Source organism: Acanthochromis polyacanthus, chromosome 5 (assembly GCF_021347895.1).
Source record: "Acanthochromis polyacanthus isolate Apoly-LR-REF ecotype Palm Island chromosome 5, KAUST_Apoly_ChrSc, whole genome shotgun sequence".
NCBI classification, from domain to species: domain Eukaryota; kingdom Metazoa; phylum Chordata; class Actinopteri; family Pomacentridae; genus Acanthochromis; species Acanthochromis polyacanthus.
Window position 1 is genome coordinate 1,484,366 of NC_067117.1, and position 27,726 is coordinate 1,512,091.

Consider the following 27,726-nt stretch of genomic DNA (forward strand, 5'->3'; position numbering starts at 1 on the left):
AAGATGACAGAAATATAGAAACTATAACGGATATTCTGCAGAAATAACCTGAATAATATGAACAGAAAATGACACCTGTTGAGCTTCAGTGCTTTTGCATTGAATATATTTCCTGAAGAACATCACGCTTCTGTTTTATGTCAGTTTATTATTATTTTTTAAAATTAATTTATTATTAAACACTCCAAGCTGAAACATGCTCATTTGTTTTTAACCGTATAATTATGAGGTTGTGTTAACATGAAATAAATAAATCTTTAGAATAAAAGCAACAGTTGGTAAATGTTTGCTGAGCGTTGCCGTGGTAACCTGCAGCGGTTACCTCGGTAACGGAGGATTCCTGAACACCGCAAGAAGCTCCAGGGAGGATTTACTGAAGTCTTTCAGAGACGTTAACCTCATAAAAAGCAGCTGCTGCACCGAGACCACAAACAGCACTTAGTAACTTAGTAACACGCTAAAAACACGTGGAGCACAAGGACACGCTAAGGGTTCACATATTCAGACATGATGGACGTCTGGACTGTGGGAAACCTCATGTTTATGACATTTTGTGTCTTTTTCTGTTATTTATTATTTTCTGAAGTTTGTTTCTTTTCCTGTTTCATGTTTTCCAACAGTTCTGCTTTTCTAAACCTCACAGGAACTTTTCTAACTAAAATGTTGAATAAATTTGTTTCTTCTTCTTCTTTCATTTCGTCCAATAATCACTGATCTTCAGTTCTTCTGGGTTCAGTGAATGAAAAATATTTAAATCTGAGACCAGAGGATCATCAGCTCCTCACCTGTCCCCAGGTGTAGGACGTCGTATTTAATCTATGAGAACCTTTGGCTCCTCCTCCTCACCTGTCCCCAGGTGCAGGACGTCGTATTTAATCTATGAGAACCTTTGGCTCCTCCTCCTCACCTGTCCCCAGGTGTAGGACGTCGTATTTAATCTATGAGAACCTTTAGCTCCTCCTCCTCACCTGTCCCCAGGTGTAGGACGTCGTATTTAATCTATGAGAACCTTTGGCTCCTCCTCCTCACCTGTCCCCAGGTGCAGGACGTCGTATTTAATCTATGAGAACCTTTGGCTCCTCCTCCTCACCTGTCCCCAGGTGTAGGACGTCGTATTTAATCTATGAGAACCTTTGGCTCCTCCTCCTCACCTGTCCCCAGGTGTAGGACGTCGTATTTAATCTATGAGAACCTTTGGCTCCTCCTCCTCACCTGTCCCCAGGTGTAGGACGTCGTAGGCTCCGTCCTCGGCCTCCACTCGGTCCACCACCACCTTCTTCAGCAGGTCGTCCTGCTGGACCCGGGTCAGGACCGGCCGTCCCCCCAGAGGCAGGACGGGTTCCCACATGAGCTGGTGCTGCCTCATGAAGCTGATGACATCATCGGGGAAGTCCTTGGTGGACTTATGGAGGACGTCGTACGTCTCACTGGGACACTGTCAAACAGAAATAAAAACCTTTAGAGGCTAAAATAAAACATGAAATAAATAAAACACATTCTGTCACTGTTGGATAGTCTGCATGGTTTTTTTATTTTATTTGATCTCATTTCTCTTTATTCTAACTTTATTTTTTACTTGATTTTATTTCACTTTATTTTATGTTCATTTTATTATCATCTCATATTTTTTATTTCTGTTTAATTTTATTTCACATAATTTTATTTTTATTTACCTTACCCTAATATTCTGTGTTGTCTTATATTTACTCCTTTATTTTATATCCAGCTGCTGGAACAACTGACTTTCCCTCCAAGGTTTAATAAAATCTGTCTAAGTTTGTGTCTGTCTTCAGTCATTTTCAGTCAGTTTTACATCATTGTGTGTCATTTGTCATTTTATTTGAATTTTTTGTCATTTTGCATAATTTTGTGTCTGTGCGATCGGGTTTTGTCACTATTCAGTCAGTTTGTGAGTATTTTTCCATTTTTCAGTCAGTTTGTGAGTATTTTTCCATTTTTCAGTCAGTTTGTGAGTATTTTTCCATTTTTCAGTCAGTTATTGTGTATTTTTCCATTTTTCAGTCAGTTATTGTGTATTTTTGCCATTTTTCAGTCAGTTATTGTGTATTTTTGCCATTTTTCAGTCAGTTTGTGTGTATTTTTCCATTTTTCAGTCAGTTATTGTGTATTTTTGCCATTTTTCAGTCAGTTTGTGAGTATTTTTCCATTTTTCAGTCAGTTATTGTGTATTTTTGCCATTTTTCAGTCAGTTTGTGTGTATTTTTGGTCATTCTGCATGTGTTTTTGTTAAATCTGTGTCTCTGTGGTGATTGTGTGTCTTTAATTTCCTCCAGGGAGGAAGAACCAACACCTGAACCATAAACCTGAACATGAATCCTCCCAGAGGAGTTTAGACACAGTGACGTGTTAAATCATCATTAGATCATCAGATCAAACTAAAACTGTTAGTATAGCACTATGAGCTGTGGAGGTTCATGTTTAAATGTTTAAAGTAAAGAAAAGAGTTCTGTAAGCACTGCTGCAGCAACGTCAGAGAGAATTAATCATCATTTTATGTCTTTGGTCATTTTGAGTCTCTTTGTGGCTGTTTTGTGTCTTTTTGTGGCTGTTTTGTGTCTCTTTGAGGTCGTTTTGTGTCTCTTTGTGGCTGTTTTGTGTCTCTTTGTGGTAGTTTTGTGTCTTTTTGTGGCTGTTTTGTGTCTCTTTGAGGTCGTTTTGTGTCTCTTTGTGGTACTTTTGTGTGTCTTTGTGGCTGTTTTGTGTCTCTTTGAGGTCGTTTTGTGTCTTTTTGTGGCTGTTTTGTGTCTCTTTGAGGTCGTTTTGTGTCTCTTTGTGGTAGTTTCGTGTCTCTTTGTGTTTGTTTTGTGTCTTTGTGGCTGTTTTGTGTCTCTTTGTGGTCGTTTTGTGTCTTTTTGTGGCTGTTTTGTGTCTCTTTGAGGTCGTTTTGTGTCTCTTTGTGGTAGTTTCGTGTCTCTTTGTGTTTGTTTTGTGTCTCTTTGTGGTAGTTTTGTGTCTCTTTGTGGCTGTTTTGTGTCTCTTTGTGTTTGTTTTGTGTCTCTTTGTGGTCGTTTTGTGTCTCTTTGTGGCTGTTTCGTGTCTCTTTGTGTTTGTTTTGTGTCTCTTTGTGGTCGTTTTGTGTCTCTTTGTGGCTGTTTCATGTCTCTTTGTGGTTGTTTTGTGTCTCTTTGTGTTTGTTTTGTGTCTCTTTGTGGTAGTTTTGTGTCTCTTTGTGGCTGTTTTGTGTCTCTTTGTGGTCGTTTTGTGTCTCTTTGTGGTAGTTTCGTGTCTCTTTGTGTTTGTTTTGTGTCTTTTTGTGGCTGTTTTGTGTCTCTTTGAGGTCGTTTTGTGTCTCTTTGTGGTACTTTTGTGTGTCTTTGTGGCTGTTTTGTGTCTCTTTGAGGTCGTTTTGTGTCTTTTTGTGGCTGTTTTGTGTCTCTTTGAGGTCGTTTTGTGTCTCTTTGTGGTAGTTTCGTGTCTCTTTGTGTTTGTTTTGTGTCTTTGTGGCTGTTTTGTGTCTCTGTGGTCGTTTTGTGTCTCTTTGTGGCTGTTTCGTGTCTCTTTGTGTTTGTTTTGTGTCTCTTTGTGGTCGTTTTGTGTCTCTTTGTGGCTGTTTCGTGTCTCTTTGTGGTTGTTTTGTGTCTCTTTGTGGTTGTTTTGTGTCTCTTTGTGGTAGTTTTGTGTCTCTTTGTGGCTGTTTTGTGTCTCTTTGTGGTCGTTTTGTGTCTCTTTGTGGTAGTTTCGTGTCTCTTTGTGTTTGTTTTGTGTCTTTTTGTGGCTGTTTTGTGTCTCTTTGAGGTCGTTTTGTGTCTCTTTGTGGTAGTTTCGTGTCTCTTTGTGTTTGTTTTGTGTCTCTTTGTGGTAGTTTTGTGTCTTTTTGTGGCTGTTTTGTGTCTCTTTGAGGTCGTTTTGTGTCTCTTTGTGGTACTTTTGTGAGTCTTTGTGGCTGTTTTGTGTCTCTTTGAGGTCGTTTTGTGTCTTTTTGTGGCTGTTTTGTGTCTCTTTGAGGTCGTTTTGTGTCTCTTTGTGGTAGTTTCGTGTCTCTTTGTGTTTGTTTTGTGTCTTTGTGGCTGTTTTGTGTCTCTTTGTGGTCGTTTTGTGTCTTTTGTGGCTGTTTTGTGTCTCTTTGAGGTCGTTTTGTGTCTCTTTGTGGTAGTTTCGTGTCTCTTTGTGGTCGTTTTGTGTCTCTTTGTGGTCGTTTTGTGTCTCTTTGTGGCTGTTTTGTGTCTCTTTGTGGTCGTTTTGTGTCTCTTTGTGGCTGTTTCGTGTCTCTTTGTGTTTGTTTTGTGTCTCTTTGTGGTCGTTTTGTGTCTCTTTGTGGCTGTTTCGTGTCTCTTTGTGGTTGTTTGTGTCTCTTTGTGTTTGTTTTGTGTCTCTTTGTGGTAGTTTTGTGTCTCTTTGTGGCTGTTTTGTGTCTCTTTGTGGTCGTTTTGTGTCTCTTTGTGTTTGTTTTGTGTCTCTTTGTGGTAGTTTTGTGTCTCTTTGTGGTAGTTTTGTGTCTCTTTGTGGCTGTTTTGTGTCTCTTTGTGGCTGTTTGTGTCTCTTTGTGGTTGTTTTGTGTCTCTTTGTGTTTGTTTTGTGTCTCTTTGTGGTAGTTTTGTGTCTCTTTGTGGCTGTTTCGTGTCTCTTTGTGTTTGTTTCGTGTCTCTTTGTGGTTGTTTTGTGTCTCTTTGTGGTTGTTTTGTGTCTCTTTGTGTTTGTTTTGTGTCTCTTTGTGGTTGTTTTGTGTCTCTTTGTGGCTGTTTCGTGTCTCTTTGTGTTTGTTTCGTGTCTCTTTGTGGTTGTTTTGTGTCTCTTTGTGGTTGTTTTGTGTCTCTTTGTGGCTGTTTTGTGTCTCTTTGTGGTTGTTTTGTGTCTCTTTGTGTTTGTTTCGTGTCTCTTTGTGGTTGTTTTGTGTCTCTTTGTGTTTGTTTTGTGTCTCTTTTTGGTTGTTTTGTGTCTCTTTGTGGTTGTTTTGTCTCTTTGTGGTTGTTTTGTGTGTCCTTTAAGTCGTTTTGTCTCTGTGTCTATCTTTAGTCGGTGTGTTTGTGTTTGTGTCTGTTCACGGTGAGGACGGTGTAATACTGGGATAAAAACTCACAGTTCCAGGTCTCGGATAAGGGATCCGTCCTTTGTACTCGACCCAGCGATAGTCTGGACCTTCTTTGTGGGCGAACGGTCCGTTGAAAGCTGCTCTGATGGACGCCATCGAATAAACACAAACAGCTGAACCACGAAATACGGAGCTGAGGGAGAAACATGACAGGAAATAAAGAAATGTATCCACAAGATGCAGGAAAGAGAAGAAAGGAGTTCAGGAGGAGGAAAGAAGAGGAGAGTTTTCCTACTTCAGGGTTACAAAAACAACCAGCTGGGCCTCTTCACCTCTGACCTCCACCAGACACTGCACCAGCAGGCTGTGAGCGTGCACGAGGAGGCAGGCTGTGAGCGTGCACGAGGAGGCAGGCTGTGAGCGTGCACGAGGCATCAGGTGGTGAGCGTGCACGAGGCGGCAGGCTGTGAGCGTGCACGAGGAGGCAGGCTGTGAGCGTGCACGAGGCATCAGGTGGTGAGCGTGCACGAGGCATCAGGCTGTGAGCATGCACGAGGAGGCAGGCTGTGAGCGTGCACGAGGCGGCAGGCTGTGAGTGTGCACGAGGCATCAGGCTGTGAGCATGCACGAGGAGGCAGGCTGTGAGCGTGCACGAGGCGGCAGGCTGTGAGTGTGCACGAGGCTGTAATGTTCCATCAACACGCCTCTGAAACTGCTGATTTATTTTAAACTTTTATTCACGTACCAAAGTTTTTCCCTCTCAGACAAACAGTGTTTTGTTTAAAAACCACACGGCTGCAGGTTCTCTCACCTGGAGGTGCTGAAGACTCCGTAGACGGTCGGATTCTGAGGGTCTTTGGTCTCCAGAACAAAGATGTCCTCTAGAAAAACACACAGATGGCCTTAAAAATCAACTTCATGAACCAAACTAGTGTTTAGTAACCACAAGATAAATCACTGTGACTGAATTAAAGCCCAGAATGGCTGCTACCTGGTCAACGTTTACAGTTTAGATGATGTTTCTGACAATAGATAGTCCAAGAATCGGCAGAAATAAGACCTGATTCATGGAGCTAGTTGGTCAGAGTGGAGTTTGTTGGATCCAGTGAGGAGAAGGGAGGAGGAATAAAGGAAGGAAACCGTGTCGTCCAATCCAACAGAAAGACGGAGATAAACGGAGGAAGGAAAAGGAGGAAGGGCTGAACGTTACCGAGTTCATCGAACTGAGTGTCGACTCCAGACGGACCCGGAACCGAACAGACGAGCCGGGCTTTCAGGAAGGTCGACCAGCGGTTGATCAGACTCCTCTTTCCTCCGACGTCGTTCTGACCGGAAACAGGAAGTAGGAAGACAGACGACAGAAGGAGTGACAAAAGAGGAGGGAAACAGAATAAACAGGAGCTTTAAGAAGAGATCACGAAAGTTATGATGTCAGGAGGACTCGGGTTTGGTTTTGATCAAAGTTTCTACCTTAAATCTAATGTTTTATCTCCCTCTCTTTCAGGTCCTACCTTGAATCTAGTGTTTCTTCAGGTCCTACCTTGAATCTAGTGTTTCTTCAGGTCCTCTTTCAGGTCCTACCTTGAATCTAGTGTTTCTTCAGGTCCTACCTTGAATCTAGTGTTTCTTCAGGTCCTCTTTCAGGTCCTACCTTGAATCTAGTGTTTCTTCAGGTCCTCTTTCAGGTCCTACCTTGAATCTAGTGTTTCTTCAGGTTCTACCTTGAATCTAGTGTTTCTTCAGGTCCTACCTTGAATCTAGTGTTTCTTCAGGTCCTCTTTCAGGTCCTACCTTGAATCTAGTGTTTCTTCAGGTCCTACCTTGAATCTAGTGTTTCTTCAGGTCCTACCTTGAATCTAGTGTTTCTTCAGGTCCTACCTTGAATCTAGTGTTTCTTCAGGTCCTACCTTGAATCTAGTGTTTCTTCAGGTCCTCTTTCAGGTCCTACCTTGAATCTAGTGTTTCTTCAGGTCCTCTTTCAGGTTCTACCTTGAATCTAGTGTTTCTTCAGGTCCTCTTTCAGGTCCTACCTTGCAGACTCGAGCCACTCGGCTGTAAACCCTCCGGTCCCACTGTCCGGCCTCCACAGCTCGCTCCTTGAAGAAGAAATAAACTTTGTCGTCGTCTGGACTGTGAGTATCGGGGATGGAGAAGGAACCGACGAACTCCGGCTCTGGAAGCAGACGTCAGATATTTATCTTCTGAGATCATAGAAATATCATTTGTATAGTTTCTGAATATCATGTTTAGTATTTCATTTCATGGGAAATATTTTATATTCTTAATGTTCAGACGCAATATTTCACTTTAATGTCCAATATCGTCAGTGTATTCTGCACTATTTCTTTTTTTATCTCATTTTTCAGATGTAATATTCATATTATTATTATACATACATTATATTCATGATCATATTCATCTCATTTTCTTTAAAATTATTTCATATTATCTCACTTTCAAATGCATTATTTCATTTTATTAATTTTTTTCAGATGCAATATTTCATATTTATCTTGTTTTCATCAAAAAGATTTCATATTTATCTCATTTTCATTAAAAATATTAAAACATTTTTAAATTTCCATCATAATATTTCATTTTTATCTAATTTGTTCACATGTAATGTTTCATTCTAATCTCATTTTCATAAAAAGCATTTTATTTTTATCTAACTTTCATCAAAAATATTTCATTTTTAGCTTCTTATCATGTGCATTATTTTATTGTTTCAGATTTTTTCAGGTGCATTATTTTTTTTAAATCATTTTTTAGGTTTTAACCCATTTTATGGAGCTAATCTCTCATTTTAGGACCTTTATAAATGACATTGTGGACGATAAAAGGAGCTTTCCAAACCGTTGAGCCAGTTGTGGTCGTAGGCCTCGGTCCGGATGTAATGCTGGCTGCTGCCCTGGACGGACGTCCTGAAGATGGCGGCGTTCGCTCCCATGAAGTCCACTGAGGTTCCTGCATAGAGTTCACCCTCTGAGGACAAAGAACCAAGAAGAACTGCATGAAGAACAACCATAGTTCATCTTTATTACACTTATTTTCCTTCTGGCAGTGAAGATGTCGTGTTTGTTTTGTGTTTCTTTGTGTCATTTTGTGTTTCTTTTCCATCACTTTGTATAGTTTTTATTAAAGGCTCCTTTAATTTATGTTCGTTTTGCATCTATTTTTGTCTCTTTCTGGTCGTTTTTCATCCGTTTCCTGTTGCTTTAAACCTTATTTACCTCCTTAGAACCCTCCAGTGAAGCAGTTTTTTGTAGTTTTCCTTAAATAGTTGCTCTCTGTTCCATCATTTTACTTCACAAACACCTAATGAACTTTCTTCTAAAGTCATACTTTCTGATGTTGCTTCTGAGCAGCTGTTTAGTCCTCATGTCTGTTTTATTGCTACCTTGAGCTGCATATTGCTGCTAACACTGAAACCGTAGTTCTTCTGCTGCTACTCCACAGAGTTTCCGTCCATCGCTGCCAGACGTTCTCCTCCAGATGATAAACCTCCCACCCTACCACTCTCTCTGTCTCTATTATCCTCTGAGCTGCTGAGTGTCGCCGGGTTCAGCGGCTGACGTCAGCGTGAGGAACAACCGGTCGGACAGTGGAGGGATTGTAGGACGTCAGTGATTCATAGCTTCACCCTGGACCTGACCCCGGTGGGAGGACGAGACCTACCGGCCAGCCGGGCGGCGAACGGCTCTGTGGGGCTGAAGGGACACTTTCCTCGTCCAGACTCCACCGATGACAACAGGAACTAGAGGGAAGAACAGAGACCACACAGGAGCAGGAAGAGGATTAACATGAAGCTCTGTCAACACAGAAGATCATCGACACCAGAATATTACAGATGAACCAAAAAACAACAAGGAGATGACATGGAGACCAAACTGCAGATGTTTGGAATGACTTTCTGTCTCTTTACGGTCACTTTCTGTCTGTTTGTGGTTGTTTTATGTCACTTTGTGTTAAGCTTTTCCATAATTTTACTGATTATGTGTCTTTTATTGGTCATTTTGTGTCAAATTAGCAGTTTTGTGTCCTGTTTTAATAATTTAGGGTCTAATCTGAATCATTTTGCACCTCATTTTGTTGGTTCTGCATCTCTTTGCTCATTTTGTGTCTCTGTGGTTGTGTTTTGCATCTTTGTGGTTGTTTTGTGTCTCTTTGTGGTTGTTTATTGTCTCTTTGTGGCTGTTTTGTGTCTCTTTGTGGTTGTTTATTGTCTCTTTGTGGCTGTGGTAATTCGGAGTTTTTTTGTGTCTCATCACGGTCGTTTTGCTTCGTTGTGCTACTCTGCAGTTATTTTGGATTCTTATGTGTCATTTTGAATGATGTTGTGGTAATTTTGTGACTCTTTATGGCCATTTTGCATCTCTGGCATCAATTTGTCATCACTTCGTCTCGGTTTGAATAATTTATGAAATCAAGGAAAAATGCACCAATTAAGTGTTTCAGAGCAGAATTGGTGGATAGATGATAATGATGGATGATGGATGGTGGATGGATGGATGATGGATGGATAATGGATGGATGAGGGTTGGTGGATGGATGGATGATGGATGGATGATGGATGGATGAAGGATGATGGATGAATGGATGAAGGATAGATGGATGGATGGTGGTTGGATGAATGGATGAAGGATGGATGGATGGATGGTGGTTGGATGAATGGATGAAGGATGGATGGATGATGGATAGATGGATGGATGGTGGATGGATGATGGATGGATGAAGGATGGATGGATGATGGATGGATGGATGAATGGATGATGAATGAATGGATGAAGGATAGATGGATGATGGATGGTTGGATGAATGGATGAAGATGGATGGATGATGGATAGATGGATGGATGATGGATGGATGTATGATGGATGTAAGATGAACGATGGATGGATGGATGGATGGATGGATGAAGGATGGATGTAGGATGAACGATGGATGATGGATGGATGGTTGGATGGATGATGGATGGATGAAGGATGGATGAAGGATGGATGTTCCTACCTCTGTGTTGGGTCCCAGCTGCAGATATGCACACTGAGGATGGAAAGCTCCGGTTCCACAAACATAAATGTGAGTTTTATTGAACGGCTGCAGCAGACGGACAAAGTTGGCGCATTCGGTCTGGAAGGAGAACAGAAACAGATCTAATTTCACTTTATAATTACGAAACAAAACAGAAATAAAACTGCAGAACCAGCAGCATGATCCGCTGAACATAAATGTCTGTGAAACTGAGCAAAAACTTCATAAAGTCTATAAACAGGACGCCTTAAACACGTCCAGTTTGTAGTAAAAGATGGCTTCAGACTTTTACCTCCAGACTCTTTCCTGCCAGTCTGCAGTGTTCCACGTGTTCTCTAGCAGCCGGCCAGTAGATCTGATCAACAGGAAACACAAAGGAAGACATTTCATTCTTTAAATCTCCTCATTTGATCCATTATAAACTTGTTGAACATTTAAGGAGTGAAATTAAAACCCTCCATGTTGGAGGATCTGAGTCAGAATCTGCTTTTATCAGCTTTTCTTCAGCCCATAGTTCATGTTTTCTCTGTGTTTCATGTAATAAATAAGGAAGATGTTTGGTTTAAAGTGCTGCTAATCCGTCATCATGTTAAATGATTTTCTGTAGCACCACCTTCCACTGATACTATGGTAAACAAGTAGGATGTAGGAATAAGATTTTCCAGAATTTTACTGATTATTTGTCTTTTATTGGTCAATTTGTGTCACAAAGCAGCAATTTTGTGTCCTGTTTTAGTAATTTAGGGTCCAGTTTAAACCATTTTGCACCTCATTCTGTTGGTTTTGCATCTCTTTGCTCATTTTGTGTCTTTGTGATCATTTTGTGTCTTTTTATGGCCATTAATATAAACATGAGTTTTACTGAACATAAACAAGTAGAGAAAAAAGAAAAAATAAGACAAAAATAATCATTACTGGTCCTTTTTACACGTTTTACATGATGTTTTTGTGGTCAGCTTGTGCTCATATCGCACCCTTTTGTATAATTTATTTTTAAAAATCTGACTTTTCCTTTACATAAATACACAAAACACCTCCATATGTACACATATATCAATAAACATCTAAATAAAGACAGATAGACGTGTATACTTTAGTCTAATTCATTGTTTTAGTGTATAAAATGCAAGAAAATTGAAATAAAATGTAAGAATATTGATTTTTGGAACAAACAATTAAATATATCCACCAAATTTAAATTCTGCTCAGTAAAAAAGAGAAACTAGTAAATAATCACATTAGATGAGCTGCTAGCAGAGAATTGTAGGAGTTTTTCCATTAAAAAGGACTGAAACGATCTTTATCCATCAATCTAAGGACTGATATCTGATCAGCCTCGTGTGTTCTCAGAGGAACAGCAGCGTCTGGGTTCTCCTCACCGTCCTGGTCTTCAGCTCCACACCGTCCGGCCTCAGCAGGTAGACGTGGTCTTTCCCTCCCACCAGTAACCAGCCCTGGTCCTCGTCCAGCAGCAGAACCTGGAACCCTCCGCTGACCCCGTCCTCCCAGAACACCGCAGAACCGTTCCTCAGCTCTGGAACACACACACAACCTTTACAGAACAACAATAACCTGCAGACCGTCACCGGTCCACCGGGGTTCATCACAAACCATAAACTCTGCTTCATTTTCTGGAACAAAGGTCCAAAAAAACCAGTAAAGTTCATCAGATCTGTCAGAACTCTGCGCTGAAACAGACTCATCTTCATCCTTTAATGTGATCAGAGTCATTCAGCTCCAGACCTGAGTTAGCATTTACAAATCCTAGCTTAGCATCATTAGCATTAGCCTCAGGGAGCTAAAGCGGACAGACAATAGAAACGTTTAAAAACATCTTTATGCTGCAGAGTAAATACAAATGACCCACAAACTACATATAAAATGGATTGAAATCCATCCAAAATATGAAAACAAAACTATCAAAATTGTGCAAAACGATGAAAGAAAACGTACAGAGACTCAAAATTTGTCCAACACTAAAAAAACATTTCTAAAAATGACAAAAACTTGTTCAATATGTTAAAACTGTGTTTAAAATGTCTTAAACGTGTCCAGAATGACTCCAGACATGTCCAAAACAGTTTGTCCTGAATGACAAAAACTTAAATAAATAATAACAATAAAAACATCCTAAATGACAAAAATGTGTACAATGATTCAAAATCTGTCCAAAAACTATTGGAAACTAGTCCAAAATGACTCCCAAATGTTGAAGTGCTGTATGATGCATTATTATGAACTAAAGTATCAGCAGGACACAGTTTATTAAGACTAGTAGAGATTTCAGTTGTTTTCTGTCAGATCCAGTGCAGACGGACAGTAGAAGTAAACTTTAAAAACATGCTCGACTATCAGCTTCTCTTCCTGCTGACAAAGTTTCTTTCTAAAGTCTTTCTGCTGCTGATGAAGAATCTTCATCCTTTGTTCTTCTACGGTTCTTCTGGAACGTCGTCTCTCTGGAGAGTCGAGTTAAAGCAGCTGGAAAACCGAATTCAACGAGAAACGAACTCTGAAGCTAAAACTCTGACTGCTGTCTCTTTGTGGTCATTTTGTGTCTCTTTGTGGTGGTTTTGTGTCTCTGTGTTCATTTTGTGTCTCTTTGTGGTTGTTTTGTGTCTCTTGGTTTCAGTCAAATGTGGATCAAACCTTCACTGGTTAAATTTCTGCTGGATAGTTTCATGTTTAATAAAACAACGTGTGAGAGAAACAGAGAAAGTTGTGTTTGCCTGTGTGTGTGTCTGTCTACATGTGTGTGTCTAACCTGTGTGTGTGTCTGTCTACATGTGTGTGTCTAACCTGTGTGTGTGTCTGTCTACATGTGTGTGTCTAACCTGTGTGTGTGTCTGTCTACATGTGTGTGTCTAACCTGTGTGTGAGTGATTGATTCCTGCCTGTGATTAGCTGCAATCAGAAGCTGATTAAACTGGATCTGCTTCGTTAAACGTTGTGTGTCTGTAATCACACAGTTGTGTCGTGTGCAGTCGAGGCTGACGACACAATTAAACCCGACAAACTCAAACACAAACATTCACACAGACATGACGTCTGTTCACACGACAAAGACCACAAGTTTAAGTAACACAACAGTGGTGTTGTTTTCTATGAACACAAAGAGACATGTCTTTGCTGCTTTTTGTGGCTGTTTGTCATCATTTTGTGGTACTTTTGTGTCTGTTTTGACTGTCTTGTGTCCCTGTGTGGTTGCTTTGGTCTATCTGGGGCTGTTTTGTGGGTCTTTTTGGATGTTGTGCGTCTTTATGTGGTGGTTGTATGTCTGTTTTTGGTGTTTTTTCTCTTAGTAGCTGTTTTGTGGGTGTTTTTGAATGTTTTACATCACTTTGACATAATTGTGTGTCTCTTTGTGGTTGTTTTGTGGTTTTTTCTGGATACATCTATTTGTGGTCATTTTGTGTCTGTGTGGGGTAATGTTTTGAGTCACTTTGAGGTAACTTTGTGTCTCTTTTTAGGACCTTTGCATCTTTTTGTGTTTGATTTGCGCGTCCTTAACATAATTTTAAGGCACTTTTGTTCTTTTTGCGAGTGTCTTTTGTAATTGTTTTGTCTTTTTGGATGTTGTGCATCTTCTTGTGGTGATCTTGTGTCTTTTTATGAAAATTTGTGTTTCTTTGTGGATGTTTTATATCGATTTGTGGCTGTTTTGTGTCTCTTAGTAGCTGTTTTGTGGGTCTTCTTGAATGTTTTGCATCACTTTGAGGCAATTTTGTGTCTCTTTTTAGGACCTTTGCATCTTTTTGCGGTTGCTTTTGGATGTTTTTCATGTATTTGACAACATTGCGCATCTTTTTTGTGCTTTTTTTATTTTGCATTTCCATCTTTGTGGTTGTTTTGTGTCTCTTTGTGTTCGTTTTATCGTCATTTTGTGTCTTGCTGTGGGTTGTTTGTCAGGATGATGTCTGAGCATCAACCTTTAGATAAAGACTGTTGTCCTAACTAACAAAACTGCCCTTCAGAAAAAGAAAAGCATTAAAATATGTCTAAAAACACGTCTTCAAATGTCTCGTTTCACCACCTTTTAGTTAGAAATCCAAATGTATTTATTGTTAGAAATGAAATAGAACAGAGAAAGTTAGACTGGAGGAGCTTCAACAGCAGCTAGCATGGAAGTTTATGCTGAATAAATGAGAAAATAGATGATTAATCAGGTAAACTCTGGTGTGAATCTGTGACTTAGAGTTAGATTTAATAATAATCTAATTTATCACAGTAAGGAGATGAAACTAAATGTCGAGGAAGCGTCCGATTTTTACACAACGTGTTCTTTTCTGACAATAAATCAGTTTACGTGGACGTGTTCTGCTTGTTGTAAAACCAAACCAGCTGCACATGAAGGCAACACCAGAGAGTTTTCTGTTCATTCAGAGCTGGAAGGAATAAAAAGCAGCAGAACCGAGGTGGAACCAGAACATGACGGTCCGTCTCACGCTTCATTTAAAAGACAAACTCCAAACGTTTCCTGCTGTTACAGAGGTTCAGGCCTCGGCAGATAGAAATCTGTTAGACTTTAGTTTATAATAAACACATTAATATGAAGTTAAACAGAATATTCATGGACAGAACAAGAAAAACCGCCTTTAAGCTGCTTCTGATCTAATTAAAGCAGAATAAAAGGTTTTCTTTGAGCCGGAGTAAACAAATATCTTCACAGGTGTTTCTGGTTTGAGTTTAAAATGAATCAGAGATGAAACTCTCAACATAATCCGACAATCAGAACAAGATGCTTTGTTCGATTGAAAGTCAGTCGTTTGTTTTGGACCAACAAAAGGTCCAAAATACAAAAATAAAAGCACATTTCTATGATTCAAAGCTGTGAAAATGTCTCCTGCCAGTCAGACACCGTTAGAAGGACACAGAGGTCACTGTTCTGGTTCATTTAAAGTATTTCCAGCTGTTTGAAGAAGTTTAATTTCAGATTTTACTGCGATTATTGATGCTGCATCTGTTTACCCACTCAGAAAAGACAAAAACATGACAGAAAAAGCAGTTTAGAGTCAGAAAAAGTGACAGTTTATCTGAAAAAAAGCACATTTTTAACCTTTGGAGGGATTTGAACAGATCTTTCTAATGTTGGGGCGCAGCAGGAGGAGAGTCGCTGCTCAGAGATTAGACTAGAACCAACAGATTCTGCTTCGTTTATCTGTAAATTATCAGCCTGTCAAATACCAAACATGTTGAAACACAGAACCGACAGCTTCAGCTCGACTTAGAAAGAACCACAGATTTAAGGTTTCCTCTGAGAGCTGATGTGTGCTGCTGCTCTCTGATCCAGATGTTCACACTTTAATCTTCTACTCTACAGTCATGACAAACTGTCTTTGTTAAAAACTCCCAAAGGGTTTCACTTTTCTTCTTTTAATCCAAACCTCTGCAGCCTCCTATGATAAACGTCCTGAAGTCAGGAAGGTGAAACTCTCTGTGATTCAATGAAATAACCAAAGATTTGACTAAATTTAAGCTGCTGTCCAAAACATAACGAAAACTCGACCAAAAGTAGCACAGAGTTCAACAAAAGTAATAAATTATTAGCTGAAATTAATAGTTAGCTAAAAGTAATCGCTAAAATGATTAAATTATTAGCTAAAAGTAGTAACTATATAAAATTATTAAATTATTAGCTTAAAAGTAATAGGTAAAATAATGAACTATTAGCTAAAAGTAATAGTTAGCTAAAAGTAACAAGTTATTAGCTAAAATCAATAGTTAGAAAAAAAGAATACATTATTAGCTAAAAGTAATAGTTAGCTAAAACTAAGTTAGCTAAAAATAACAAATTAGCTATAAGTAATAGTTTGCTAAAAATAATAATTAGCTAAAAGCAATAGTTAGAAAAAAAGAATAAATTATTAGCTAAAAGTAATAGCTAAAAGTAACAAGTTACTAGCTAAAAGGAATCGTTAACTAAAAGTAATAAATTATGAGCTAAAAGTAACAGTTAGCTTAAAGCAACAATTTATTAGCTAAAAGTAATAGTTAGCTAAAAGTAACAATTTATTAGCTAAAGTAATATTTAGCTAAAAGAATGAATTATTAGCTAAATCTAATAAATAACTAGCGAAAAATGATAGTTAGCCGAAAGAATTAAATATTAGCTAAAAGTAATAAATATTTTGGATAAACTAACAAATGTTAGCTGGAAGTGACAAACTTTTTTTAGCTGACCCTTTAATCTATGACATTAATCTGTAATTTGTTTTGAAGACACTAAATTAGCTCATCAGTAAAATAATTTTTAGTTTTAATGACCTTCAGCCTCATTCAGGACGTTTTCTTCATTCGGATTCATGAACAACCTCCATTATCAACTCCTCTCAGCCTCTTACTCCCACATTACTGTAAGAACATTTCCTCCTGAACAAACCTCTCGAGTTCGATGATCAGACAAAAGCTTTTCTCTCATTCAGCTTCTCTTTCTGTCTGCAGGGATTAAAGAGTTTCCTGCAGTCTGTTGCTGAATAAAGACCACACATGGAGAACATTCAGCATTAAAGAACATTCAACCACAAATTAAAGTATAAAACCTGCTGCAGAATCTGAAGAGCAGACAGGTCTGTAAAGCTGCACCTGCATCAATGGAATATAAATTATTTTCCTGTGGGTTTCCTGGAGCTGCTGCTGTTGGTGGAGGTTTAAAGGTCAGAAACTGGACTGGATGTTTGTTATTGTGGTGAATTCAGGTAGTAAAGTCTCCTTCTTCTTCTCATCTCGGTTTACTTAACAGGAAACATCAGAATAAAACGACTTCAGATCAGCTTTCACCTGCTGCACTCTGGTTTCTGTCAGTTTCTGTTTTAAATGTTTATTTTCTTCATCATTTGTGCTTAAATGCTAAAACATTGTTATTTTTGTGACTGAAAAGTAAAGTAATAGTTAGCTAAAACTAATAAATTAAGAGCTAAAAGTAATAGCTAGCTTAAAGTAACAGATGGCTAAATGTAATAGTTAGCTTAAAGTAACAGTTAGCTTAAAGTAATAGTCAGCTAAAAAATAATGATTAATGAAATTAAATGAAAAATAATAAAGCAAATGATTTGAGACAGAAAAAAGCTGCATGTAAGTCAAAAGAACAAAATCTAAACTACCTCAAACAGACCATTTAACTCAGAAATATACTACATTTTTACAGTTGAGCTTCTCATTTTTAACCTGTCTGATCTAAACTGACAACTTTAGAGTCCAGATTCACAAGTTTTCCTAAAACGTCCACCCACAGAGGCTCTGAGAAACGTGGTTTTCCAGCAGAAACTGAAGCTGAGGAAGCAGCTGCTTCATGTTCTGCAGAATGAAACCGTTAAATGATTTTTCTCCTGCAGATAATCTGACGTCTCTTAAAGCTTCATTTCTCTAATGTCCAGATGTTTATGTTGAGTCGTTTGTCTGCAGGAATCTCAGCCGTCATTTTTCTTTTTCCTCTGAGCGTCTCCGATCGTCCTCTAAAGAGGCTTCAGCTTTACTAAATCGCAGTTGAAGAGTTTCTTTCTGAACCTTGAACTGCAGCACTTTAATAAATCAAGTTTTAAATGGAGCAATAATAACCTCAGCAGCTTTTATTTCACTGCTCAGGATCATTTATTTAACCTTAATTTAACCCGTCAGCCTCACAGACACACAGAAACTTCTACTTTCACTTTCTGCTTCATGAATACCACGCAAAAAAATTAACAATAACTACCTTGAAGTAACACATAATTAGCTAAACAACAAATACTAAGCTAGAAGTCAACAATAGTTAGCTTACAGCAACAAATAACTAGCTGAAAATCAACAATAGTAAACTTAAAGTTGCAAATTATTAGCTAAACACAACAAATACTAAACTAAAAATCAACAATAGTTGTCTAAAAGCGACAAATAATTAGCTAAACACAACAAATACTACATTAAAAATCAACAATAGTTGGCTAAAATCGACAAATAATTAGCTAAACACAACAAATACCAAGCTAAAAATCAATAATAGATAGCTAAAAGTGACAAATGTTTAGCTAAACACAACAAACACTAAGCTAAAAGTACACAATAGTTAACTAAAAATAACAAATAATTAGCTAAACACAACAAATACCATAAATAAAAATCAACAGTAGCTAGCTTAGTCACACAAAAAACTAGCTAAGCACAGCAAATCGTAAGCTAAAATCAATAAGTTAGCTAAAAGTGACAAATAATTAGCTAAACACAACAAATACGAAGCTAATAATCAACAATAGTGAGCTTAAAGTAACAATTAGCTAAACACAACAAATAGTCAGCTAAAAGTCAACAATAGTTAGCTAAAAATGACAAATAATTAACTTAAAGTAACTAAAAGTTAGCTATTATTACCTTTATATTATTATATTTCACTTTTAAACATTACTTTCAGCAACTCTATCAGTTTTAGCTAACCATTTAGTCCAATACATTAATGCTTTATTATTTAATCCATTTTAGTCGACTTTTTATTCATTTACAGAATAATTTAATAGATTACGTTTAGCAATTTGTTACTGTTAGCTAATTATTTGTAGCTATTTATAATAATGACTTTAAAAGAATCTAAACCTCTGCTGCAGAGGGTCTACAGGGTCTGTTCTGAAGGTTCCTCCTCAGTGGTAATGGTGAGGAACCTAAAAGGTCCTCAAGGTTCTTCTACTACCAACGATGTGAGACAACAAAAACGGCTGAAAAGAGGTTTGGTCAGCAGGTCATAAAATAATCATATAACAAATGATGCAAATGCAACAGAAATATCAGAAAACTGTTGTTATATTTAATTGAAACTACATGCAGAGGAATTTACAGGAATGTCAAATAATGTTTAGTTTCAGAGCAGAAAACATAAATCAGAGACTAGAAGATAAAAATCCTTCAGAGCTTCAAAGTTTCAGTGGATTCATGGCTGAACAAACTGAACTAAACAGCAGAAACATCAATAAAAATAAAGAGACGTCAGATTAAATCTAGTTTCCTATAAAACCTTCAGGATGAAGCAGCTTCTTCTGCTCTTACAGAAGCTTCACGTCTCTAAATAGAAACTCTGATCTCCCCGAGGATCTGCTGAGTCGACTTCCAGAAGACAAATATTCCCAAAACGTTCATTCAGACGAGACAGAAGCAGAGCAGCAGAAAAGTTCAACGTCTGCAGCAGATTTGGGACAAAAGTTGAAGCAAAGACACTGAAACCCAACAGTCTGGTGGCAAAAACTCCACAGAATCAGTAAAAGTAACTCAAAAAGCTCAAAGTAACTAAATATATTTACTTTTAATTAGATATTACCTGATTATTTCTACTGTAAAACTCGTAAAAATGTCACTTTACTGCATTTAATCAACATGTAAACTGTGTACAATCTTATTATAGAGACTCTCTGTGGGTTTTCAAAATTAATTAATTTTCATTTATTTCTTAATTAATGAGCTCTCAGTGACTTCCTGTCTCCTCAAACAGACACTGAAGGAATATTTATGGTTTTATTCTCATGTTTTACTGTTTATGTGAAGAAGAAGCAGCGACATGGAGGCCGATGAACTTTTACATTCCATCAGTTCCTCCGTCTGTTCATTAGCCGCCTGCAGAGATGTTTTACATTAAAGCACATTATTTATATCTAAATACAGATTATTTAGGGCAGCTCTGGTTCTTTATCTGCTGGTAAGGATGATTTAGTTTGAGTCAGGAGAAAACTAAGAGAGGACTGGCAGCAAAGCTGATGAAAATGTGAAACAAAAAGCAAATATTTCACACAAATATGAAAATAATAGAGATTTTAGATGACTATTTGTTTCAGCGAGTTTTTCTCTCTAAATTTCTTACTTTTCATTTGATCGTTTTTGACATAAGTCTGACTCTCAGGCTCAAAACGTCCTAAAAATTTTGGAATTTTCCTTTAAAGTCTCGTTACTTTGTGAATTTAAAAAATAAATGGTTGTATTTATATAACGCTTTTATCCAAAGCACTTTACATGATACGTCACATTCACACACTGATGGCAGAAGCTGCCATGCAAGGCGCTACCCACAACCCACCAGGAGTAATTAGGGGTTAGATGTCTTCCTCAGGGACACCTCGACATGAACACGACGGGCCGAGGATCAAACCGGCAACCTTCCAGTTACAAGACGGCCACTCTAACCCACTGAGCCATGCCGCCCCCACTTATGTAAAAATTATTCTAGAAAATGTTCAGAAAAGCAGAAAATATTTAAGAAAATCTGGACAGAGGAGCAGTTTGGAGATTTTTACACATTTCAGCAACTCCTTCAAAATAAAAGTTAAAATGGAGATTATGAGAAAGTCGTGACGCTGTTTAATAAACTAAGAGTTTCTCTGTGGTCATTTGTGTCTGTTTGTGGTTGTTTTTGTGTCTCTTTGGGTGGTTTTGTGTCTCTTTGTGGTCGTTTTGTGTCTCTGTGGCCGTTTTGTGTCTCTGTGGGCCGTTTTGTGTCTCTGTGGTCATTTTGTGTCTCTTTGTGGTCGTTTTTGTGTCTCTTTCAGGTCATTTTTTATCTTTGCATGTGATCACTATACATGTTTGTTTTGTTTAACTTATTTGGTTCTCTGTTTTGCATCTTTTTGTGTGTTTTTTCTCTCTTTGAACATAAAAAACAGGAAAAAACCACAAGCTTCAGGTTGGATTCAGTCCTCTGGTCTCAACAACAGCTGACAGTGTAGAAAGACCATCCAGGTCTGTGTGTGTGTGTGTGTGTGTGTGTGTGTGTGTGTGTGTGTGTGTGTGTGTGTGTGTGTGCTGTGGTGTGTGTGTGTGTGTGTGTGTGTGTGTGTGTTCATGCTTGCTATCAGCACATGGATCCCATTAAGCTACGAGCTTTAATCTGCTCTTTGACTGTTTCTTATCTGGGAACAAGTTTAAAAGATCGACGGCTCTGTCAGCTTCCCAGCGTCGACGCTAACCAGCAGCAAACTGTGAGTGTCTGTGGGGTAGATTTTTCATCCATACATTAAAACACCACACCGTCTCCATCTGCTACACAAAAACCAAAACAACCAAACCTAAGAATCCCATTTGCGCATCCATACCTGCATAACATTACAGCTGCATCAGTTTGACAGAAAATAGTTCAATAGAGCAAATATTTGTCCAAAAAGAAGTCAAATCTGCGTAGAACAACTAATAAATGTCAAAGGCACTCAAAATATCTACAATGGCAAAGAAAAGGAGACCAACATGACAAAAAGGACAGTTAACACTTAAAATCTCTTTAAAATGACAAGAAAAATGTCCAAAATGACTTCAGATTTGTCCACAAATGATCAAAAAATGACATGAAGTTTGTCCAGAAATTTTCAAAACTATAAATACCCTAAATATCTAAAACAAATTATTCAAACATGACAAATATCTGTCCAAAATGACTTAAGATCTGCCCAGAACAAAAATGTCTGAAATGACAAACAAACCTCCAAAATGGCTTTAAATTCTTGAAAACTCTAAAATGGCAGAAGATTTCTCTAAAATGACAAAAAAGGTGAAAAATACATAAAATTTGTCCAAAATCATGAAAATATGAACTAAATTAGATGAAGCTTGTACAGAATTATTGAAAATTTGTAGAGTAGACCTACTGACAACTGGAGAAACTTCTAGAGTAGACCTACGGACAACTGGAGAAAGTTCTAGAGTAGACCTACCAACAACTGGAGAAAGTTCTAGAGCAGGTCTACTTTAGAACTTTCTCCAGTTGTCAGTAGGTCTACTCTAGAACTTTCTCCAGGGGACATTCTCCTCTATGGACTTCAAGGACCTGGAACTCTGGAGATATTCTTACTATGAAGGTAGAACCCTGATCATTGTCATTGATAAAGCTTCCGCAGATGAAGAACCAGAAGGTTTCTCTGGTCTTTAATTGAAGTGAAACTCTCAGAGGTGACGTTATCTCGGCTCTAAGTTCCTCCTCCGACCTTCTGAACTCTTCACTCCGTTGCTGCTCTGCTTCCTCTCAGGTGTTGACAGATTCATTAACCTTTGGAAGCCGTTCTGGTGAAGAGTCATCCTCCCCCTGGTTCCTCCCCCACACTGATCTCCTTTACCTCCCTCTGAAACCTACATTCTCATTTATTTCCAATGGTCCCTGAACTCATCACCTGTCATGGAAGAATCATATCTGAGCTTTAAAATGCACCGTTTCATTAACATCCATCCATCCTCTATCCACCGCTTTATCCTCACTAGGGTCATGGGGGGTGCTGGAGTCTATCCCAGCTGACTCGGGTGAAGGCAGGGGACACCCTGGACAGGTCACCAGTCTGTCACAGGGCTACATATACAGACACACAATCACACTCACATTCACACCTACGGACAATTTAGAGTAACCAATTAACCTCAGCATGTTTTTGGACTGTGGGAGGAAGCCGGAGTACCCGGAGAAAACCCACGCATGCACAGGGAGAACATGCAAACTCCATGCAGAAAGATCCCAGGCCGGGATTTGAACCGGGGATCTTCTAGCTGCAAGGCGACAGTGCTGACCACTACAACACTGTGCAGCCCCCTTCATTTAAAAATCCATTAAAAAACAAAAAACAATCTTTGCAGTCATTGGATTCCGTAAAAGTAAAAACAAATCTGAACTCCTCGATGAGAAGAAATGAGCGACTCAGCTGAGAACAGTCATTAAACAAAAACTGCAGGCAGTGTTTCCACAGAGCAGCCACAAATCAAACGTGAACATTAAAACATCTGCAATATTTACGCACAATGTTTGTTATCTTTTTAAAAAAATACCACAATGACAGAATTCATCAGAAACATAAATAAACTTTCTGACAAGTTCTGTCAGAAGTTAAATAAAAATCTGTCAAAATCAAAGCTTTCATTAATTCTTACCTTGTTTTGTGTTTTATCTGGATGGTTTTTGTCACCTATTGTCAGGTTTGTGTGCATTTTTGGTCATTTTGTGTTTAACTTTGGTAGTTTTTACACAGACGTGTGTGTTCCAGGTGTGTGTGTGTTCCAGGTGTGTGTGTGTGTGTGTGTTCCAGATGTGAGCAGCTGTCAGGATAACTGGAGATCTGTTCAAACACAAACGTGTCAGATTGTGTTTCTATACAAGCCTGAGCTGCAGCTACAACAACACAATGCTCTGTGTGTGTGTGTGTGTGTGTGTGTGTGTGTGTGTGTGTGTGTGTGTGTGTGTGTGTGTGTGTGTGTTCAGATTTTCCGTCCTGTCGCCCTCCATGAGCTCATGTGTGTTTTTGTTGGATTTAATCCAGACGAACGTCAAACCAGAAAAACTAACAGCAGGAAAAGTTCAACCAAAAACACACAAAGATGATCCACACAAAACCAGACACACACTGACACAACAAACCCCACACACACTGACAACACATTTTTTTGGATATTTTGAGTTTAATTTTCGTAGCTGTCTCTCTCTGAACTTTGTGTCTATTTATGTCTGATGTTTGTGTTACTTTTCTGCCGTTTGTGTATATTTTAGTAGTTTTTTGGTAGTTCTGTGTATATTTTAGTAGTTTTTGGTAGTTCTGTGTATATTTTAGTAGTTTTTCCTCAGTTTTGGTTGCATTTTTAGTAACAGATTCCATTTAAAGGTTCATAGTTGATGTTAAAAACTTTCCAGCAGGTCAGAGCCGGTGCAGCAGAACAACTGATGATCTGATGGAAGTTTACATCAGTGAGAACATATCTGAGTGTGTGTGTTTGTTCATTTGTTTGTTGTGCGTTTGTTGTGCATTTGTTGTGTGTTTGTTGTGTGTTTGTTGTGCATTTGTTGTGTGTTTGTTGTGTGTTTGTTGTGCATTTGTTGTGCGTTTGTTGTGTGTTTGTTGTGTGTTTGTTGCCTGAAGCTGCTGTCTGAGTATCTGACTAATAAAACTTTAATGAGAAACAAACAATCAGAAAACTTCATTAAATGGAGTTCACAGCTTCAGTTTACAGCCGGAAAACCACCGACATGCTACCGTTTAGAACACACAATAAACACAATAACACACACAATAACACACACTGCATATCACCACTATGACATCATGAGATTTACTCCAAAATCAGATTGTGTCAGGAGGAAAAGAAGTCACTGCTCTAAAGAATGGATCCATGGAGATGAGCTGGTTGTGTGGACATTTGTTTGTTTTCTGTCTATTTTTGTTTATTTTGTGTTTACTTTGGGTAGTTTTAGTCACTTTATGTTTATTTTTTGTCTGTTTTCTGTCTATTTTTGTTTATTTGTGTTTACTTTGGGTAGTTTTGGTCACTTTATGTTTATTTTTTTGTCTGTTTTCTGTCTATTTTTGTTTATTTGTGTTTACTTTGGGTAGTTTTAGTCACTTTATGTTTATTTTTTTGTCTGTTTTCTGTCTATTTTTGTTTATTTTGTGTTTACTTTGGGTAGTTTTGGTCACTTTATGTTTATTTTTTGTCTGTTTTCTGTCTATTTTTGTTTATTTTGTGTTTACTTTGGGTAGTTTTGGTCACTTTATGTTTATTTTTTTGTCTGTTTTCTGTCTATTTTTGTTGTGTTCTGTCTATTTTTGGTTGTTTTGTGTGTACTTTGTGTTGTTTTTGTCACTTTCTTTTCTGTCTATTTTTGTTTATTGTTTTAATTTTGGTAGTTTGTGGCAGCTTTGTGTCTATATTTGGTTATTTCATGTTTAATTTTGGCAGTTCTGTGTCTATTTTTGTGTTTAATTTGGGTTGTTTTGTCCCTTTCTGTGAGTTTTTGTTGGTTTGTGTTTGTTTTATGCTTAATTTGAGTTGCTTTGGTCACTTTTTTGTCAGTTTTCTGTCTATTTTTGGTTTCTTTGTGTTTTACTTGGGTAGTATTTATCGTTTACAGTCAATACTAATTTTTGCAGCCTCGTTAAAATATTTAGTAGAATGTTCACAGACTGTAAAAATCACACCAACATCTAAACTTGTCACAGCAGATGTATTACATTTTTAGTTTATTTTTCTGCCACAGCTGGTGTTCTAAACATGCTGCATGAAAAAAAAAACGACTCAAAATAAACAAATCTCTCCTCTAAATGTAGTCATTTTGGTGTTTTTCTGTAGTTTTTTCCTTGTTCTGTAGAAACGAGATGCTTTTAAAGCTGACGCAGATTTTTTGGGTTCAGGAGATTAAAACTGAGTCGATTCTTTAATAATAAACAGATTAATGAGAGTTTAGATGTGCACGTTGTTTTGTTCTCGTCCATCAGTCAGAATATCTGGACTCCTCCTCCTTCGTATCAATGACATCACTCTCCTCCTTCGTATCGATGACATCACTCTCCTCCTTCGTATCGATGACATCACAGCGCTCGATTTAAGGCCGAGAGGTCCGGTCGACCAAATGACATTTTTTGGGCCACCAACATACGTCAATTTAGACATTTTTAGGAGCCAAAATCAACTTTTAGTGGCCCAAAAAATTAATCATACTTTTTTTTTTTTTTTTTTTTTTTGGGGGGGGGGCAGATCCAGTTCCTCCTCCACGTCAACTTGTTAGCTGGAGCCGCCGAGCTATCACTGGTCGCTGGGCAAAGTGTGCCTTAAACCCCCCACGGCCGTGAAAAGTCACCCACTAATGAGCAGCGCATTGTCCGGAGCTCCGAGCGGGCGACTGGGACGTTGACAGCCGGAACAGGTGCGGTTTGTCCCGGGCAAATGAGCGGCAGGTGTTAGCCGAGCAGCTAGCTGGGGATAGCTAGCCAGCCGGGGAGTCTGAGCAGTCTATGACCGGGGACCCGCCGAGTTAAAAATGACAGCTCCGGTGGCTTGGTGCTTTCCGTTCGCGGTGCTCAGGCTCAGTTGGTGCCGTCCTCCGGATGCCGCCATCACATTCTGGGCTGGTTCTGGATCCGACGGAGTCTCGCGGACTCCCACGAGATGTTAACGACGTTAACATCAGCGACAATAAAGTGTTCAAATTTGAAATTAAATCGGCGGAAATCCGCGGATCCGTGGAAAATTGCCATCCCTGAAACTTGGATTTGGAGGTCAGTAGCCCAAATCAAAATATTTGGGCCCCTAACCAGTGTGTTTTTTGTCATTTTTGGTCGCCAAAATCGGTTTTTAGTCGCAAATGGTGACCTGGCGACCGTCTAAATCGAGCGCTGCATCACTCTCCTCCTTTGTATTGATGACATCACTCTCCTCCTTCGTATTGATGACATCACTCTCCTCCTTCGTATTGATGACATCACTCTCCTCCTTCGTATTGATGACATCACTCTCCTCCTTCGTATTGATGACATCACTCTCCTCCTTCGTATTGATGACATCACTCTCCTCCTTCGTATTGATGACATCACTCTCCTCCTTCGTATTGATGACATCACTCTCCTCCTTCGTATTGATGACATCACTCTCCTCCTCTCAGATTATCCAGAAACCTTTGACTCACTGAGACACAAAAACCTGATTGTTCACAGCAAAACAGTTGCTGCTGCACTAATTCTATTCATCCATTCATCCATTCATCCATTGAGTCGCTGCTCAAACATCTCAGGAACGTCGACACAATGAAGTCTGAACAAACCGCTGCTGGTCAGAAACAGTTTCTGGTGTTTTAGTGACTTAACTGGGATTTATGAGCACCAAGTGTCCACAAAGTGCTCCTTTATCCATTTCATGTCAATTATTTCTGGCAATTTCTTCGTCAACCCACTAAACACTGCTGAATTATTCACAGCTCAGTCTTCCTTTCTTTAGATATTTACGGCGTTTTCACTGTTTTGGACTTTAATGTGAAATTAAACGCTGACTTTGAGGTTAAGCATTGATTTTTACCTGAAAAATGCAGAAACAGCAGCACAAAATGACCAAAAACAATCCAAAAACAGTCACCAAGAGATTCTAATTTAACAATATTAGACACAAAAAATGAACCACAACTAAGAGACGCAAAAATGTTGAAAATGTAACAAAAACGACCATAAAGAGGAAAAATAAGCAAAAAAAAAAACCAAAAATCAAGTGATTTTCTTCATCTGTGATCATTTCTGTCGGCTTTTGTTCCGTTTGTGCATCTTTGTAGTCATTTTGTGGAGTTTTATGGACTTTATTGGTCTCTTCATGTCTTATTTGCAGTCATTCTCTCTTTGTGGTCATTTTGTGCATCTGTGTTTTATTTCTTTCTTTCTTTGGTCTATTTGTGCATCTTAGTAGTCCTTTTGTGGTGTTTTTGTGTCTTTTTGTGGTCACTTTCTGCATCTATGGTCATTTTAATTCTCCGTTTGTGCATCTTTCTGGTATTTTTGTGTCCATCTGCAATAATTCTGAATTTCTCTGCAGTGTTTTTGTGGTAACTTTGTTCATCTGTATTTTTAACTCTTTGTTTGTGCCTCTTTGTGTGTGTCTTTGTGGTTGTTTTGTGTCTCTGTAGATGTTCATCACTTGTTTCTGTGCATCTGTGATCATTTTCAGTCTTTCTGTGACTGTTTTTGCACCTTGGTGGCACTTCTGGGTCAGCTTTCTGTCATTCTGAGCGTCTGTTTGTTGTGGGTGTTTTGTGCATCTCTTGTTCTACTCCTTTCTGTTTATCTTCCTGCAGCTGACGTGTTGCTGGTCAGAGAAAATCCAGAATGTGTTTTCATGTAAACACGTTGAGTTTCTCCTGAAAACAATCACTGATGGAGGTCTTCAGGTTTCTGCGTCTCCCTTTAATCACTAAAACGACCGATGTTTAAAAACCTCTGATCCTCGTTGAAGCAGAGAGAAGCTCCAACACGACTACAGGAGGT

The 27,726-nt window shown here is 38.5% G+C and overlaps 1 protein-coding gene across 1 annotated transcript in view; it reads right to left on the reverse strand.

The window, feature by feature from the left end:
- The window catches only part of si:dkey-49n23.1 (semaphorin-3D), a 110,455-nt gene that overhangs the window by 56,257 nt on the left and 26,472 nt on the right, over nt 1–27,726 (reverse strand). The window contains exons 3-12 of the mRNA XM_051947895.1: nt 11,401–11,555; nt 10,314–10,376; nt 10,001–10,120; nt 8,669–8,747; nt 7,847–7,975; nt 7,021–7,163; nt 6,201–6,315; nt 5,802–5,871; nt 5,039–5,183; nt 1,213–1,435 (exon numbers count right to left, since the gene is read on the reverse strand). Coding sequence (XP_051803855.1) covers nt 1,213–1,435; nt 5,039–5,183; nt 5,802–5,871; nt 6,201–6,315; nt 7,021–7,163; nt 7,847–7,975; nt 8,669–8,747; nt 10,001–10,120; nt 10,314–10,376; nt 11,401–11,555 — 1,242 coding nt within the window. The remainder of the gene's footprint in view (nt 1–1,212; nt 1,436–5,038; nt 5,184–5,801; nt 5,872–6,200; nt 6,316–7,020; nt 7,164–7,846; nt 7,976–8,668; nt 8,748–10,000; nt 10,121–10,313; nt 10,377–11,400; nt 11,556–27,726) is intronic.